The sequence below is a fragment of the Phyllostomus discolor genome, chromosome 11, assembly GCF_004126475.2.
Source record: "Phyllostomus discolor isolate MPI-MPIP mPhyDis1 chromosome 11, mPhyDis1.pri.v3, whole genome shotgun sequence".
NCBI classification, from domain to species: Eukaryota; Metazoa; Chordata; class Mammalia; order Chiroptera; family Phyllostomidae; genus Phyllostomus; species Phyllostomus discolor.
Window position 1 is genome coordinate 50,421,295 of NC_040913.2, and position 18,498 is coordinate 50,439,792.

An 18,498-nucleotide genomic window follows, 5' to 3' on the forward strand; every position below is an offset into this window, starting at 1 on the left:
AAAAACAGAAAAAGAAAAAAAAACAAAAAATTATCGGTCAATATCCCTGATGAACACTGATGCAAAAACCCTTAACAAAGTATTAGCAAACAGGATTCTGCAATACATTAAAAAAGATCATCCAAACAGAACCAGAGGCACGGGTACATGGAACAGACTGATGGCAGCCAGAGGGGAGTGGGGTGGGAGGGCTGGATGAAAGGAGGTGAAGGGATTAGCTAAAGAACATAGATACATAGCCCATAGACACAGACAACAGTGTTGTGATGGCTAGAGGGAGGAGGCCAAAGGGGCTGGGTGGAGGTGGGCAAAGGGGGGGAAATGGGGACATGTGCAATAGCATCAACAATAAAAATAAAGTTAAAAGTATTACAAAAACATAAAAAAGGTCATACACTATAATCAAATAGGGTTTATTCCAAGCATCCAAGGTTGGTACAATATCCACAAATCATTAAATGTGATACACACATAAACAAAATGAAAGATAAAAACAACATGGTCATCTCAATACATGCAGAAAAGCATTTGATAAAATTCAACATCCATTTATGATTAAAAATTCTCAGCAAAGTGGGTACAGACAGAACATACCTCAACATAACAGCTAACATCAAACACAACAGCAAAAAGCAGAAAGCTTTTCCTTGAAGATCAGGAACAAGACAAAGATGCCCATTCTAGCTACTTTTAGTCTACATAATACTGAAAATCCTAGCCAGAGCAATTAGGCAGGAAAAAGAAAGAAAAGGCATCCCAGTGGAAACGAAGAAGTAAAACAGTCACTATTAGTGGATGACATAATTTTATATATAGAAAACCTGAAAGACTCCACAGTTAAAAAACTGTTACAACTAATACATAAATTTAATAGAGCTGCAAACAATGGTATTTTTTACAGAAATAAAACAAATAATTTAAAAATGTGTGTAGAATTACAAAAGATCCCAAATAGCCAAAGCAATCTTGAGAAAAAAAGAACAAGGCTAGAGGCATCACACTCCCTGTTATCAAACTATATTATAAAGCTATAGTAATCAAAATAGCATGGTACTAGATAAAAACAGACATACAGATCAATGGAACAGAATGGAGAACCCAGAAATAAACCCATATCTATATGCTCAATTAATTTATGACAAAAAAGGCAATGATCTACAATGGAGAAAGGACAGTGTCTTCAATAAATGGTGCTCAGAAAACTGAACAGCCACATCCAAAAGAATGAAACTACCTTACACCATAAAAATGAACTTAAAATGTTTTAAAGACTTGAACGTAAGACCTAAAACCACAAAACTCCTAGAAGAAAAATAGATCATAAACTCCATGACATTAGTCTTAGGGATGTTTTTATGGTTCTAACTCCAAAGGCAAGGGCAACAAAATCAAAAATAAACAAATGGTCTATACTGAACTAAAAAGCTTTTGCATAGTGAAGAAAACCATCAACAAAATGGAAAGGCAACCAATGGGAGAAGATATTTGCAAATCATATGTTAAGAGTAAATATCTAAAATATATAAGGAACTAATACAGTTCAATAGCTAAAAGCAACCAGTTTGATTTAAAAATGGGCAGACTCTGAATAAACATTTTTCCAAAAAGACATACAGATGGCCAGCAGGCACATGAAAAGATTCTCAACATCACTAATCATCAGGGAAATGCAAATCAAAATCAAAATTAGATATCAACTCACATGTGTTAGGATGGCTATTACCAAAAAGAAAAGAAATAATAAATGTTGGTAAAGATGTGAAGAACCCTTGTACACTGTTGGTGGGAAAGTAAAATAGTGCATACACTATGGACAACAGCATGGAAATTCCTTAAAGAATTAAAAATAGAAATACTATATAATCTATTTCTGGGTATTTATCTGAAGAAAGCAAAAACGCTAATTCAAAAAATATATTCAACCTGTGTTCATTACAGCTTTATTTATAATAGCCAAGATATGAAAACAACCTAAGTGCTCAACAATAGATGAGTGGGTAAAGAAATGTGGTTGATGTGCAGCATGCAACATACACACTGGAATCATACTCGGCCATTCTTGATAACATGGATGGACCTTGAGGCTATTATGCTAAGTTAAATAAGCAGACAGAAAAAGACAATGTATTACTGCACTTATATGTGGAATCTAAAAAATAAGAATAAACAAAACAAAACCAATCTCAGAAATACAGAGAACAGAGTATCGGTAGTTGCCAGAAAGGAAGAGGTTAGGATGTGGGTGAAATAGGATGTGGGTGAAATGGGCGAAGGGAATTAAGAGGTACAAACTTCCAGTTATAAAATAAATAAGTCATGGGGATGTAATGTAACGCTTGGTGACTGTAGTCAATAATATTGTATTGCAAATTTCAAAGTCACTAAGAAAATAAACCATAAAATTTCACAACATAAGAAAAATGTGTGTGTATGGTGACAGAAAATAAATGGACTTAGTATGCCAATCACTTTGCAATATATATAAATGTCAAATCATTGCTATATATATCTGAAATTAATATAATGTATGTCGATTATACTTCAATAAAAAGTAAAAGAGATTACAATCCATAAATTTCTCAGGAAATCAAATATAAAAAGAAGTATAATACAAAATTAACATATTTACATATTACCTTTCCAGTTTCTTTCTTTTTTAAGATTTTATTATTTATTTTTAGAGAGGGAAGGGGAGGGAGATAGAGAGAGAGAAACATCAATGTGCAGTTGCTGGGGGTTATGGCCTGCAACCCAGGCACGTATCCTGGCTGGGAATCGAACCTGCGACACTTTGGTTCGCAGCCCACACACAATCCACTGAGCTACGCCAGCCAGGGCTACCTTTCCAGTTTCAAACAACAAAATACCTATGGAGCTTGCTCAAAATCAGATTTAAAATTACTTAACAAGCTTCTTTTAATTGTATGCAAGCCTGTATTATTTTGCATATATAGATCCTCCACTTAAAGAGGATATGGTGGTGAAGAGCAAGGAATCTAGGGCCCTGAAGCTGTGTGGCCTGGGTCCAAATTTCTAAGTCTTTCAGGGCCTCAGTTTCTTCAGTATTTACCTTCTGAGGCTGTTATGAAGATTAAATAAATTAAAATTTATAAGGTACTTGGAAGTATTCCTGGCATAAAATGGCTATTAAAATTGGAGATATGTGTCCACAAGAAAGAAAACATCCAGCTTCCATATGGGATTTTAAAATATCATTTAGGAATATAACAGATCTTACAAAAATTAAATAATGTTCTCACTTAACTAATCCTATTATTCAGCACATTATGATTGTATATATACATATATATTTCACTAGAACTTAAAATGTCAATCACAATCACAGATGTACCCTAAAGAAATAAGAAGTGTCTGCCTGGTTCTTCAACTTTAATCATTCTCTGTTTTATTCCATTTCAAAACTTTAAACAAGTCAAAACTATTTTTAAGAAAGAATTTTTTCCTCAACTTTATATGACATGTTTTATACTTTGTTTACATGAGTTAACTTAGCATGACCTGAATCAATTCAGTTAGCAACTGGCTTACTGATTAATTTTTACTATACTGTGTGATCATTTAACTGAACTCAAACTTTTCATCAGAAGGAAGCTCAAGTTTCTTCCTAGATAAAACAAATATAATTCTACTGGACTTGAAATATGCATTATTGCGTCAAAATTAACTAAAGAGTGAAGACATAAAACAACATTTAAAAGTCAAAAGCAATATAAATAAGTTCCTTCATGGGCTAAAGTACTGATTACTGTATTTGCAGCATAGTTTATTATTTTTAGAATCTATTTATAGGTAAGATAGTGGTGACAACGGTGGGAAAAGACATTCACTCAGCAGACAAGATGGATAAATAATGGACCTGTGGCTAACAAGTAAGGCTCCTTTCCTGTTTGTAGAAAAGAGCAAATGTGAACTGGTTCCCAGTCTCATGGCTACCCATTAGGTAGGTCACAGACACTACTATGACAACTAATGCTTTCTACCAGGAAAGAAGGATGTAGGAAGAGTACAGCCAAAACCAAAATCAATCCTGCTTATTTTCTTCCTATGATATATAGAGGAGTTATGAAGTCAGGTTCCCAACTAAGGACCCCCAAACCAAGTTCTTACTTGGAAACAACTTGCATAATATTAGCTTAAAAATCTCCTTGCCTTAATCTAACTATTCCTTACTCAAGTCCCCCAAATGAAGCTTTAAAACATTTTTATTAAATACTTATAAATTCCTTCAGATCCAGTGTGTAGAACTGCGTGGTCATTCTTGGCACAGAAAAAGTGGTAATTCTTGGCACAGGCTTTTTCATCACATCCCACGGTAGCTCCTCTTTTACCACAAAATGTGCATTTCTACAAAAGAATACATTTTACTGTGTAAGTATCTGTTTTGTATAATCTTTCCTAAAATTTAAAGTTAAACATGTCATTAAATGTTATTTTTAAGTCAGCAGCCCTAACATCCTCAGGTACATTACTTACATTTGGTTGCTTAGCAACTAGAATGCTGGCACAGACTATTTTGTAATGATTTGATTAAAAGCAGAAAACCCTTTGTGTTTTTAAAAAAAATAATCTCTTTCTCTCTTTTAAAAAGAGATTTCCAAAAGCAGGGTTGGCAAAATTGTCCAGGTGTAGGCATGGGGGCCTGTTACGGACACTGAGTCTGTGGCTAGGGCAGCTCCTGGCCATGCCACTAATAGACATATGATCTTCAGCCAAGCACTTCCTCTTAGACCCAGACTCTTAAACAATGCCTGTTTTATAGAATTACGACTGAGACCAACATGAAATAAAGTGAAACCTTTCTGGAATCGTGTAGTAGGGCCCAAAATTTTAAATTAAAAAAACAAACAAACAAAAAAAAACCCTGAGTAATAAGGTTTAATTAGTTCAATTTATTTGCTCCCTTGCTTTATATATTAGTCTGTTGATCTGGTATTTTACATATGTAGGTGGTATATAAATGGCTGGGAGGACAGTATGTGGCCACTGGACTCTAACTGGTTTAGGGAAATCTGAGCCATGACCAAGGCTGATTTACATTACACTCTGGCTGCATGAAGTGGAAGCACAAAGAAACCATCTCGAAAAACAGGAGACAGCTCACACAATGTCCCAAGGTCAGCACGAGCAGCCTTATAAATAAAGAAAATTCAAATATGAGTGAGAAATTAGATTATGCTGAAGACAGAATTTTAAATCAGGACACAAAAAATGATCATTTAATTTTGGGGGCCATCTGGCCATATCTGCAGGAAAAAAAAAGTTAGGTCCCTACCTCACAATATATTCCCAAATAAATTCCACACAGATTAAAGCTAAAACTGTATTTAAAATAACAAAAACTTTAAAAATTAGAAATAGTGGAGAAAGAAAAAAAGTATGGTAGTTGAGATAAGGAAGACTTTCTAAGCAGGGCAGAAAAAAACCCAAAAGCTACAAAGAAAAGACAGATAGATCTGACTACACATATAAAACATTTAACTTCTATTTTTATGGTGGCAGATACCATTAAAATATAAAGGAAAAGATTGAAAGACAAATGTTTGCCGCATATTTGATAGAGGGTTAAGATGCTAATCCATAGAAAAATGAGAAGTAGCAATCAGAGAAGAAAAACAATGACTAATTAAACATTCATTCATTTAAAGACTATTGAGTAGCGTGTGATTGTGGCAAGGGACTGTTCTAGGATGAGGAAACAATAGTGGATGAGTTACCTGCCCAGATATAGTTAACATTATAGTGGGCACAGACAATGGTCACATAAAACAAACTTAAAAACACAGTGATATACGCTTTATAGAGAATCAGCATAAGGTAAAGTTACACAGTATCACTGGGTCTGTACTTCAGACTAGGTGATCAGTAAAGGTGTCTCTGAGGAGGTGATAAAGAAGCTTAGATGTGAATAATAAGAGCTCCTAGCATGCAAAAACAAAACAAAACAAAAAGCAAAAAGGACATTCTAAGCAGAAAGCCCTATTCTGTAAGCAACAATGAGCTACTCCATTGGCAAGCTTACTGGAAGGACGGTGCTGGGCAGGGGGTGCTAGTGCTGTATAAACAGAAAGGAAGGCAACAGGAGAGTCTGGGATAAGATCTAAGAAGTACTAAGGACTGCAACATGTAGGGCTTATGAGCCAGGGTAAGGAGTTAGGGTTTTATCCTCATACAAGGGGAGCATAAAGTGAACAATATATTTTTTAAGACACACTATTCTGGCTGCTGTGTGGGGAATGGGCTCTGGTAAGAATGAGCAGGAGAGAAAGCAAGACAAATATTAGTATTGTTCACTAACCATCCAAAAGAGGGAGACCAGCGACTTCATTAGAGCAGAGCAGTGATAGAGAAGTAGAGGATGCAAGGTCTGTAGGGTGGCGCTGACAGGCTTGATGCTGGGCTGGGAGGTTGATGAGATGATGATGGATGAATGATATGCTGTTTATTGAAGTGAGGAGTGAGCAGGTTTGGATGGAGTGTATATATGTGTGTGTGTAGGGGATGGAACTGTGTTCTTTTTTTGGCCAGTTTAACATGAGATGTTGTTAGATATCCATGTAGCTGTGTCAGGTTGGCCATCAGGGTTAGAGATATAACCACTGGCATAAGTACAGTATTAAAGCCATGAGAAACTAGATGAGATCATTGTAGGAAGGCTGTTCACATTAAGGAAGGAGCCCAGGGCAGAGCACTGGTACTCCAAACTTTAGAGGTTGAGCAGAGAAGGAAAAACAGCCAAAGTGCCTAGGAAAGAGCAGCAGAAAGTAAGAGATACATTAGCAGATTGTGTCCAGGAGGTCAAAAGAATAAAGTGCTTCAAGATTTCAAGATGCAGGGCACAGACAACTGTGTAATGAATACTGCTAAAAGGTCAACAAAGGACAGAAAAGTGACATTGCAATTGACATATTTTTGTGGTGTAAGGGGCTTTTTTTAAAGATGACATGATCTGTTGATCATGTTCATTAGGTCTCCTCCTTAAGAAGGAAAGGGCACTAGTCCCAAAGTCCAAAAGAGGGTAGCTTTCACAGGACAGAGGCCCAGGTGGGACAGAGGTAAAGTGGAAGGAACTAGGAGTTCCTATCTAATAGCTGCCATTTTCTCAGTAAAAACCTGGCAAAGAAATGTACAAGAATGCACCCTAATGTAAACTATGGATTGTGAGTATTTATAATCTGTAAATGTAGGTTCATTACTATGTAACACATGTACCCTCTGGTGGGGAATTGAATGTGGGGAAGGCTGTGCATGTGTGAGGGGCATGGGAAAATCTCTGAACCTTCCCCTCAATTTTCTGTGAACCTGAAACTGCTCTAAAAAATAAAGTCTATTAAAAATCAGGTGTAGTTATTAACTTGGGAATGGGAAGTTGATGTGGGGAGAGGTTTTAAAGAGAGATGAAAAATATGAAAGTAGTAAATGTGGAGAGTGATAGTATTTTGAAGGTCTGTTTGAGGGCTGTAGCCATGAATCTAGTGAGATCAGCCAATACATTTGTGGGTTTTCTCCACTTCCCAACTACTCAAGTGTAGGCTCTACTCAGCATATGCAGAGAAGCAGGCAACAGACAGATGCATTTCACTGGGATTGGGGCTTTGCTAGGAGAGTAAGGAAGTGGGGGATAGGGAGAGGGAGTACAGGGTATTTGAAGAGAGTGACTACAATCAGGGATCATGGGTTATGATGTGGAGCCACTTACCTGTAAAGGGATCATTGAAGAACTGCTGGAGCGGGTGAGCGAGAGGATAAGAGAAGCCTAAAGAAAAGTAATGTTCAATTTCTCTAGTGACCAGGGAAATGTAAAATAAAATTTTCTTTCAGACCGACAAAGTTAGTAAGTTAGATATTAATTTTTTGTCAAGGGTTGGGGAGCAGTGCTCTTTCATCCACTATGTACAGAAGTATAAAGTGGTACAACCTTCCTGGGGGACAGTTTGTCAGCATGTTTAAATTTTTAAAGTGCATTCTCTTTGACTCAGCCATTCCACTTCTTGGAATATGCTCTACAGTGCCACTCAAACAAGTACACAAGGATATATATATATATATAATATTTATATATATATAAAGATGTTTACTGCAGCATTATTGTTATAGGGAGAAACCATAATCAACTCATTATCTAACAACAAGGGAATGGCTTCATGCACTCTGGACATGGGATATCCTATGGAATTCCATGAAGTCAATACAGATAATGGAGAGTCATAAGCTTACAGTATTATAAATGTGCCATGTCATTCTTGCCTTCCACAGTTTTGCACATTCTGTTCCCTCTCTCCGAATTCCCACTTCCTCATCTTCATTTTCACTCAACTAGGAAGGATTCCTGTGCCCCAGCCACAGTGAGGTACCTGCTTGCTGAGCACCCTGGCTGATTCTTCTCAAAGCAGGTCAAGCTGTGAGAAACTGTCCATATATGCTGACACCTTGCAAGAGCTAAATAAATGTTCCTCAGATCATTAACCTCATCATGGCAGAGGTAAGGGCTTTAGGTACTAACACTTGCTGTGAAGGGCCTTTCATGGAGGAAGTCTAATGCAATGGATTGCAGCAAGGTAAGTACTCAGTAGTTTTCCTTATCACTGGGAGCTGACCCCAGCTGCAAGGGTAGATCCTGATTAGTTATAGTCACCTCTAGTAATTGGTGCAGGAAGAAGGGTGTGGTCCAATTAAACTCTCAGAAGGGCTCTTATTCCATGTTTGGGGATGAACTTTCTCTTTCCTTAGACAGAAAACAAGAAAGCCCGGTGATTCAGTTGCTGCCTGAAGCCATTCCAGGAACACAAGGGGACTAGCTGAATTGTGGATAGGAAGGTGGAGAGCATGATAGGTTCTTGATAACATCATTGAGCCACTGAACAACCAACCTTGAAGGCTGTTTTCTCCTTTGGCTACGTGGAGAAAATAAGTATCCTTCTTGTTAAAGCCAGTTTAAGTTGGTATTCCTTCTACTTACAGCCAAAAGCATTCTAACTCACATCTATTTTGCTGATGAAGCATTTTGCCATTTATCTTAAAATATTAAATGTTCAGCCAATCTGAGTTTCCAATAAAGGTCCCACTTCTTTCAGCTCTCCAAGATACATCTCTATCCTTGGTTTATCAATCAAACAGACTTCTTTTCAAGGTATCCCAAGGATCTGTTCATCTTGTATGAGTAATAAAATCACTTATACTTACCAACCTCCTTCCTCTACAGATTTCTTTCTTTACTGCTTCCACATCAAAACTTCTATCATATTACATGATCAGATCCTCACATTCCACAAGTGCTGAAGAATATAAACTGCAGATTGGGAGAATGAAAAAGCCGGAGAATTAACAAATTAATGTGAAAGCTACAAGTCAAAAACTGGTACAATGAAGTACTTCACATGAATGGAAGATGGTAGAATAGTGACCACTTTGGGGGGCATGTGAGCAGATCACAAGCCACACTGCTTTTCTTTGGAAGTGGCCCCAACCCCCAGTCTGTTTTCTATTACAGAACCCTAACTCCCAATGGCTAACTGGACCAGGTTGGGGCTCTGTCCCCAAGCTGAAACAATCAGGTTCCCTATCCTAGAAAAGTGGAAGAGGGCTTTGAACTACATGGTCAGAGCAAGCCAGTGGTGCAAAGAGAAGAAACAAATACAAGGGCTAGAGAGCACATCCTGGGTTCCTGATGGCTTTCCAGTGCTTGTTTCTTAGACCTTGCCTGCATGCCTGCCTTCTGGAGCCATGAAAGCCCCTGCAACCATATCATATAGCCTCTTTATGTCTTTATGTTACTGGGAACCAAAAGAATCAAATCTACCTCAGAATTAAGGATGAACATTACACATATACTCAAATAACAAAAGGGCACAAAGAAAAAAAATTTGTGATCCTGGCACATGAGCAAAGATTTCTTAGAAAAAGCAGAAACTACATAGAAAAGTTAAATAAGTTCGACTTCCTCAAAACTAAAACTTTTTGCTCTTTGAAAGACATTGATGAGAAAATAAAAAAGGCAAGTCAGAGACTAGAAGAAAATATTCACAAAATGTTTATCTGACAAAAGACTTGTATCAGGAATATAGGAAACACTCTTACAACTCATAATAAGACAAAAACAATTAAATTAAAAATAGGCAAAACATTTGAACAGACACTTACAGAAAGTGTTACAAATGTTGAATAAGCACATGAAGAGAATCTCAATATTAATAACCCTCAGGCAAATTAAAATCATACTCAGATACCAACATATACTCACTAGACTGGCTAAAACAAAAAACACTGAAAATACCAAGTATCAAGGAGGTGAAACAAATGAAACTCTTACATATTGTTGGTAGAAGTGTAAAATGATGCAATCATTTTTAAAGTTAATCATACACTTACTTTATGACCCAGCATTTCTCTTATAGGTCTTTATATAAGAAAAATAAAAGTATAAGCCCACATATAGAGACTCATATACATGTGTATAGTAGATTTATCCTCATATTCTCAAACTGGAAATGACACATATGTTAATCAACAGGTGAATGGATAAACAAATTGAGATATATACATACAATGGAATACTATGCAGATACTAAAAAATACAGATACATGCAATAAATAACATGGAAGAATCTATACTGAGAAAATTCTGCACTGAGCAAAAAAAAGCCAGACACAAAGGAATACCTACTATAGGATTCTTTTCATATGAGAATCAAGAAAAGACACAACCAATTTATAGGAACTGGGGGTAGGAAGGAAGTAAATGCAAGGAGGCACGAAGGAACTTTCTGCAGTAATGGAAGTATTTTGTATCTTGGTGGTGGTAGTTACATTGGTAAATACAGGTCTTAAAGCTCTCTGAACAGGCCCTGGCTGGGTGGCTCAGTTGGTTGGAGATTTGTCCCATACCTCAAAGGTTGCAGGTTCATGCCAGGTAAGGGCACATACCTAGGTTGCAGGTTCAATGACCAGTTGGGGTGTGTACAGGAGATGACCAATCAATTTTCTCTCTTGCATCAATGTTTCTCTCTCTTTCTCTGTCCCTTCCTCTCTCTCTAAAATCAATAAACATGTCCTTGAATGAGGATTAAAAATAAAAACTGTCCAAGCTATATACGTAAAACAGGTATGCTTTGTTTTATATAAATTATACCAATGAAGTGAACTAAAAATAATAGCAAATTAACATTAACAGTATATTAGACTAAAATATGATCAAAGTGTTAAATATCAGAATGGTTTAACAGCAGAAAATAAGCATTTAACATATTACTGACAAATTAAAAAGAGACAATTTGAGACATGAAAACCATATGGAAGTCATGAATTAGAATCCTTTGTTATAAAGAAAGTTATTAGGACAACAGATGAACCCTGAGGGGTTTGAGGATTAGGTGGTAGTAATATGTACTAATGTTATTTCCTGATTTTGATGGTTATACCATGATTATGTGAAATAACATACTTGATTGTAGGAGATACACAGTGAAGTATTTGAGAAAGGTATCTCAATTTAATTTCAAATGGTTCCAACAAAAAATTCTTTGTACTATATGTGCAACTTTTCAAAATATTCAATATTCTAACTTTTAGCAAGCTAGAAATAAAAAGAAATGTCCTTATTTTAATAAAGTGAAATATTAAAAACATGAAGTATACACAAATTTATTTTTAGATTTTTAAAAAGATTTTATTTATTTATTTTTAGAGAGGGGGGAAGGAGAAAGAGAGGCAGAGAAGCATCAATGCGTGGTTGCCTCTTGCACACCCCCTGATGGGGACTTGGCTTGCAACCTAGGCATGTACCCTGACTGAGAATCGAACCAGTGACCTTTTAGTTCACAGGCCAGCACTCAATCCATTCAGCCACACCAGCCAAGGCAAGTATATACAAATTTAAAACTTAGAAGTACCCCATTAATGTAAGAAATAATACAAGGCTCCCTACTTTAAAAGCTTAAACAGGAGTTCTGGCCAAGATGGAGGCCTAGGTAGAAACCCTTCGCTTCCTCGCACAAGCAAAAGGAGAATAACAACCAATGTAAAAACAATAAACAACCAGAACTGCCAGAAAAATCAAACTGCATGGAACTCCAACAATGAAGGAATTAAAGAAACATTCAACCAAACCAGTAGGTAGGCAACAGGCAGCAGGTTGGGCGGAGGACCTGCAGCAAGGAGGCAGACCGCATGGACAAGGCAGGATAAGAAGTCCTGTGGCAAGGCAGCAGACCTCAGGAGCAAGGCAGGGCTGGCTGAATGGGAAACTAAGACTCAAAGCTAGCCGTAAACTAGGCAGGGGTTGCCACAGTGGTAGAAACTCCCAGTTTCATACGATAGTTCGTTGGAAAGTGGAGCTAGAGCTAAACAAGCAAACCACATTGTTTTCTCACTGACACCTCCCCAATAGACAGCACCACAATGCAGCAAAGAGGTTTGCCCTGCCCTGGAGAATACCTAAGGCCCTCCTCTCTTACAACATAACAGGTACGCCGAGACAAAGAAATATGGCCCAAGTGAAAGAACACATCAAAACTCCAGAGAAATGCTAAGCAAGGAGGAGATAGCCAATCTATCTGATGCAGAGTTCAAAACACTAATAATCAGGATGCTCACAGAACTGACTGAACTTGGTCGCAAAATAAAGAAACAAATGAAGACTATACAAAGTGAAATAAAGCAAAATATTCAGGGAACCAACAGTGAAGGGAAGAAAACTGGGACTCAAATCAATGATTTGGAACAGAAGGAAAAAATAAACATTCAACCAGAACAGAATGAAGAAACAAGAATTCAAAAAAATGAGGAGAGGCTTTGGGACCTCTGGGACAACTTCAAACATTCCAACATCTGAATTATAGGGGTGCCAGAAAGAGAAGAGGAACAGCAAGAAATTGGAAACTTATTTGAAAAAATAGTGAAGGAGAACTTCCCAAATCTGGCAGAGGAAATAGACTTCTAGAAAGTCCAGGAAGTTCAGAGAGTCCCAAAGAAGTTAGACCCAAGGAAGCACACACCAAGGCACATCATAATTACATTACCCAAGATTAAAGATAAAGAGAGAATCTTAAAAGCAGCAAGAGAAAAGGAGACAGTTACCTACAAAGTAGTGCCCATAAGACTATCAGCTGATTTCTCAAAAGAAACTTTACAGGCAAGAAGTGGCTGGAAAGTATTCCAAGTCATGAAAGGCAAGGACCTACATCCAAGATTACTCTATCCAGGAAAGCTATCATTTAGAATGAATGGACAAATGAAGTGCTTTCCAGATAAGGTCAAGTTAAAGGAGGTAATCATCACCAAGCCCTTATCATATGAAATATTAAAGGGACTTATGTAAGAAATTGAAGAGGATCAAAGCCCAGAACAGTAAAATGACAACAAACAACTATCAACAACTGAATCTGAAAAAAAGACAAACAACGAAAACAAAAACTCAGCAAACAACCAGAATGGAAACAGAATCAGAGAAATGGATATCACATGGAGGGTTTTCAATGGGGAAAGGAAGGGACAGAATATGAGGGGAAAGGTACAGGGAATTAGAAGCACAATTGATAGGCATAAAATATACAGGGAGAGGTTAAGAATGGTATAGGAAACAGAATTCAAAGAACTTGTATATACAACCCATGGACATGAAAGAAGGGTGGGGGAAATGCTGGAGGGTTGGAAGTGCAGGGTGGAAGGGGGATAAAGAGGGAAAAATTGGGAAAACTGTAATAGCATAATCAAGAAAATATACTTCAGAAAGTTTAAATAAATAAATAAAAGCTTCCAATCACTATTATAATAGAATGTTCTAGAAAAATGCAATACAACAATAAAAAGAAATTAAGAGGCCCAAAAATCAAAAGGAAAAATATCTTCTCTATTTACAGATAAGGCTTGTCCAAATAAAATATCCAGGTGAATTTAAAGACTTTTAAAATTAATATGAGTTTACAAGACTATTGTATAAAGATAATAAATAAAAATCAATAGTTTTTGTATATAACAGTAATAGCTCATTTTAAACAGGTATTAGGGGAAAAGCAACAAAACAAACCAAGGAAAAAGCCTAACCCAAAGTTGCAGACATCAATAGAAAAAATTATTAAATTTTCTAAAATTCATAAAAGAAGGCCTGAATAATTGGAGAGACAGACCCTTATAATAGATAGAAGGACTCATATATCATGAGGGTGCCTATTTTTCCCCAAATTGATCTATAATTTCAGCGAGGTTCCAGTTAAAATTCAAATGGGAATTTTTATGAAACATGGTAAAGCTGATTCCAAAATTCAAAGAACAAAAAAAATATAAAATAGCTAAGGTTTATCTAAAATCATAGTAATTAAGACAGTGTTGTGCCAGCTCAGCAATAGACAAAGGGATCTGACCAATGGGACAGAATAGAGTGCCAGAAACACATCTGTACACATATACTATATTGTCAGCACACTGGATAAACATGAGGGTTTTAGGCCTAGAAAGTCTGGGTGAGAATTCTGTGACCTTGGGCAAGTGACTTAACTTCTCTGTGACTCAGTAGTTTTATCTTTGGGCATAACAATACCTATTTTTTAGGGCTGTTACGAGGGGTAATAATTTAATACAGGTTAAGCTTCCAGAATATTACCTTACACCTAATGAACATGCAATAATAACAGTTATCATTATTATTATTACAAACTCGTGAGGAAAGGATAGATTATTCAATAAACAGTACTGAAAAGTGGTTAATCATTAAATAAAAGTATATCTATACTAGGATCCAATTAAATAAGAAGCTATATGAGAAAGCCAAATTGTGAAACTTGTGAAAAAAATAGAATCTTAGTAAAGAATCTCTTAGGGGGAAAAATAATCTCAACAAATTACAAAGAAAAATAATGGGAATTTTAATTACACTATAAACTTCTGTATGATAGAAAACACCATAAATAAAATTAAAAGCAACATATATAATGAAGCATTACAATTAACTTTATGTAAATAAGTACACATTAGCAAAACCAACATCTTGAAGATAAAATGTAGTCTATGAACACATCACAGAAGTGAACATAGAACCATGGCCTTAGCATAGCAAACAAGCAAAAGCCACTAACTAATCTAAGAACAGCAGGTAAAAACAACGAGAGGCCATTGTAGACTCAGAAAGAAGATATCTACTAAAAATGGATCCTCACCAGGCTCAAAGTTAAAAAAACAAAAAACAAAAAACAAAAAAAAACCCAGAGCCGAGCAGGTATTTCTTTTTTTTTTTTAAATATTATTTATTTATTTTTAGAGAGGGAAGGGAGGCGGGGGGAGATACAGACAGACAGACAGACATCAATGTGCGGTTGCTGGGGGTTATGGCCTGCAACCCAGGAATGTACCCTGGCTGGGAATCGAACCTGGGACACTTTGGTTCCCAGCCCGCGCTCAATCCACTGAGCTACACCAGCCAGGGCCGAGCAGGTATTTCTAAGCAGGTTCTCCTCATGTAAACCTTACTTCAGGAAGAAGCCTGCATTAAGGTTCCTGCCTCCTGCACTGAACTGCCCATCTACACTGTGTTTTTGCCATGTGAGCTAGTCCTAATAAAGGAATTCCTGGAATCCTATTTCGACCAATAGGACTGGGGCTTTCCCCCTCCAAGCAGTGCTGTACAATTATATCCACTAGCATCTTCATTGACCAATCTGAGCAGCTCCATACTGACCAGTCAGGACAGTGCTTTTTTTTTAATCCTTGCCCAAGGACATGCTTATTGATTTTAGGAAGGGGGGAAAGGAGGGAGAAAGGGAGAGAAACATCAGTGGAAGAGAGAAACATCCATCAGTTGCCTCTTGCATGTGCCCTGACAGGGAACCAAACCTGCAACCTAGGCATGTGCCTTGACTGGGATCAATCAGTTTAGGGGAGGGTGCTCCAAGCAACTAAGCCACACCAACCAGGTCAGGACAGTGCTTTTGGACCAATTAAACTGTGAGGATTTGGAGTCCTCAGCTGCAAGAGGATGGACCAATCAGGGGCTAGGGATAGAGACTTTTCTCTATATAAATCAGCTCCCCTCTGGCTTGGAGACCACATTTCCTTTTTCATCCAAGACTGAAGACCCTGAAGATGTCTTGTTGGAGCAAAGCAGGCAGAGCAGAGCTGTCTAACAGAAGAGGGGCTTTGCCCCAAGGCTGCCTCACAGCTGTGCTGTTGCATAGCTCTGCTATTTCATAATTGCACTGTAACACAATTGAGATGTTTACACTGAATAAAGTTTACTTCTTCACCACACCCCAAACTGGGGATTCCTGTTGGCATTCAATTGGCACCAATGACCATCGGTTGATACCTTCACACTAGTCAAAGAGAAAAAAATTAAAATTTCATAATATCAAGTGTTGGCAAGGAATAAAAGCAATTCTGAAACAATGGTACAAGTCCAAATGTGCAGAGCTATTTGGAACATGCAGTGAGGTGCACAAGGCTCCCTTGCTGCACCTAGCAGCTCTGCTTCCGCTATGTGCCCTAGATCAAAGAAATTCTCCCGTGAATTAGAAGACCTATACAAGGATGTTTGTGACAACTGATTCATCATACAAAAACAAACAAACAAGTGAACAAAAAAAAACACCTGGAAAAACCTAACTGCTCGTTCCCAGGAGAATATTTAAATAGTTATGAAATGGAATACTATAATATTTAAAGTTAAAGGCAGAGTTGTATTTATTAACATAGATAAATCTCAATGATCCATAGAATTTGGGAGAAATTCTACAAAGTCCAAAAACATGTAAAACAGTATTAGATCCTGTTCATAAATATTTAAATATATGTGGTTGGAGCATAAAATTAAAAATAAAAGATAAGAAAAAACAATTTGTGACAGCAATTATCTCTCAAGAGAAATAGAGAGACAGGAAGAGAGAGAAGTAGAGGGTCCTTAAGTATCTATGTTTATTTCTTTAGAAAATGTGAAGCTGAAACAATATTATATAATATCCTGATGTTAGAAATTTGGCTAAATTGTTTATGGGTATCTGTTACACCTGAAATATTTCATTAAAATTTCTTTTAAAAAGCTTCTTTATAATTCTTGTATCTTCTATCAGTTGTAAATAAAATCAGGAGTAATCTTAAGTTAATAAGATCTAAAATAATTTTAAAAGAGAAAAATATGCCGCCCAAATCCCTACTTAAAAGCCCAAACCACGGCCAACTCATCAATCTTTGTATTCACAGTACCATTTTTTTTTATTTTGACATGTCCTTCCCTACAAAACTCATGTGTTTCTTTTCTTTTTTAAAAAAAATATTTTATTTATTTATTTTTAGAGAGAGTGGAAGGGAGGGAGAAGAGAGAGACAGAAATATCAGTGTGTGGGTCGCCCTCTCATGTGTCCCCTACTGGGAACTGGCCATCAAACCAGGTACGTGCCTTGACTGGGAATTGAACCGGCAACCCTTTGGTTCACAGGCCAGCACTCAATCCACTGAGCACACCAGTCAGGGCTCATGTGTTTTCAAGTAACTTACCAAACAATTTTCATGAGCAGCTATGTTCTCTGATCGTGCGAAGTACAGGACACTACACTCGAGGTCTTTGGGGCAAAGTGCACATGTCCTTTTTTCCATCTTTTCTGCAACCTGGAATACACCTATAGAAAACACCCCTGATGAGAATGGAAACAATGGGTTTCTTGGTCTCATTAACACCTCCACTAGTGTTAAATGTAGAAGGAAGCCACTTGTTTTTATGATTTTTCAACTCTCAGAAAAAAAGAAATTGAGACCCAAGTGAAAATTAAGTTATATGGTTATTTTTTAATAGCTTAATTAAAGAAAACATTAAAGAATTCATTTTAAATGTCAAAACATGAAGAAAGCCTTTATTAAAGAATCACACACAGGAATTTAAAGACAAAGCTTTCAAAACATTGCTTTGTCCATAAAAAGCTCTCAATAATTACTATCGTCATTACAAATCAACAAGAAAACAATGGTGTACTCAAGAAATAGTTGGCTACCTATAAAAATAATTTCTTACAATGTCATATGATGTTCAAAAATAAATTTTGGGTGAATTAAAAAAGTAAATGAGCAATATACTTTAATTTAGATATGTTTTAATCTAGCATTATAAAAGTTAGGAGAGAAGATACATAAAGATGAAAATTTATTTTATTTTTTTAAAAAGAGAGGAATAAAGCCCTGGCTGGCGTAGCTCAGTGGATTGAGCACGGGCTGGGAACCAAAGTGTCCCAGGTTCGATTCCCAGCCAGGGTACATTCCTGGGTTGCAGGCCAGAACCCCCAGCAACCGCACATTGATGTTTCTCTCTCTCTCTTTTTCCCTCCCTTCCCTCTCTAAAAATAAATAAATAAAAATTTTTTTTAAAAAAAGAGAGGAATAAAAGAAAGAAAAAAATTAATAGGAAAACTATGAAAAAAAGGGAGTAGGCAGAGAGGAAAGCAAAAGCCAGCTGTCTGCAATATCCTACCTGGCCTGTCACTGAGCGGTAACCTTCTGTAACCTATG

General features: G+C 36.8%; 1 protein-coding gene across 1 annotated transcript in view; it reads right to left on the minus strand.

Annotated features, from left to right (window-relative positions):
• PHF11 (PHD finger protein 11) overlaps nucleotides 1-18,498 on the minus strand; it is a 44,896-nt gene that overhangs the window by 19,404 nt on the left and 6,994 nt on the right. The window contains 3 exon segments of the mRNA XM_036011384.1: nucleotides 4,235-4,365; nucleotides 9,202-9,306; nucleotides 17,497-17,618. Coding sequence (XP_035867277.1) covers nucleotides 4,235-4,365; nucleotides 9,202-9,306; nucleotides 17,497-17,618 — 358 coding nt within the window.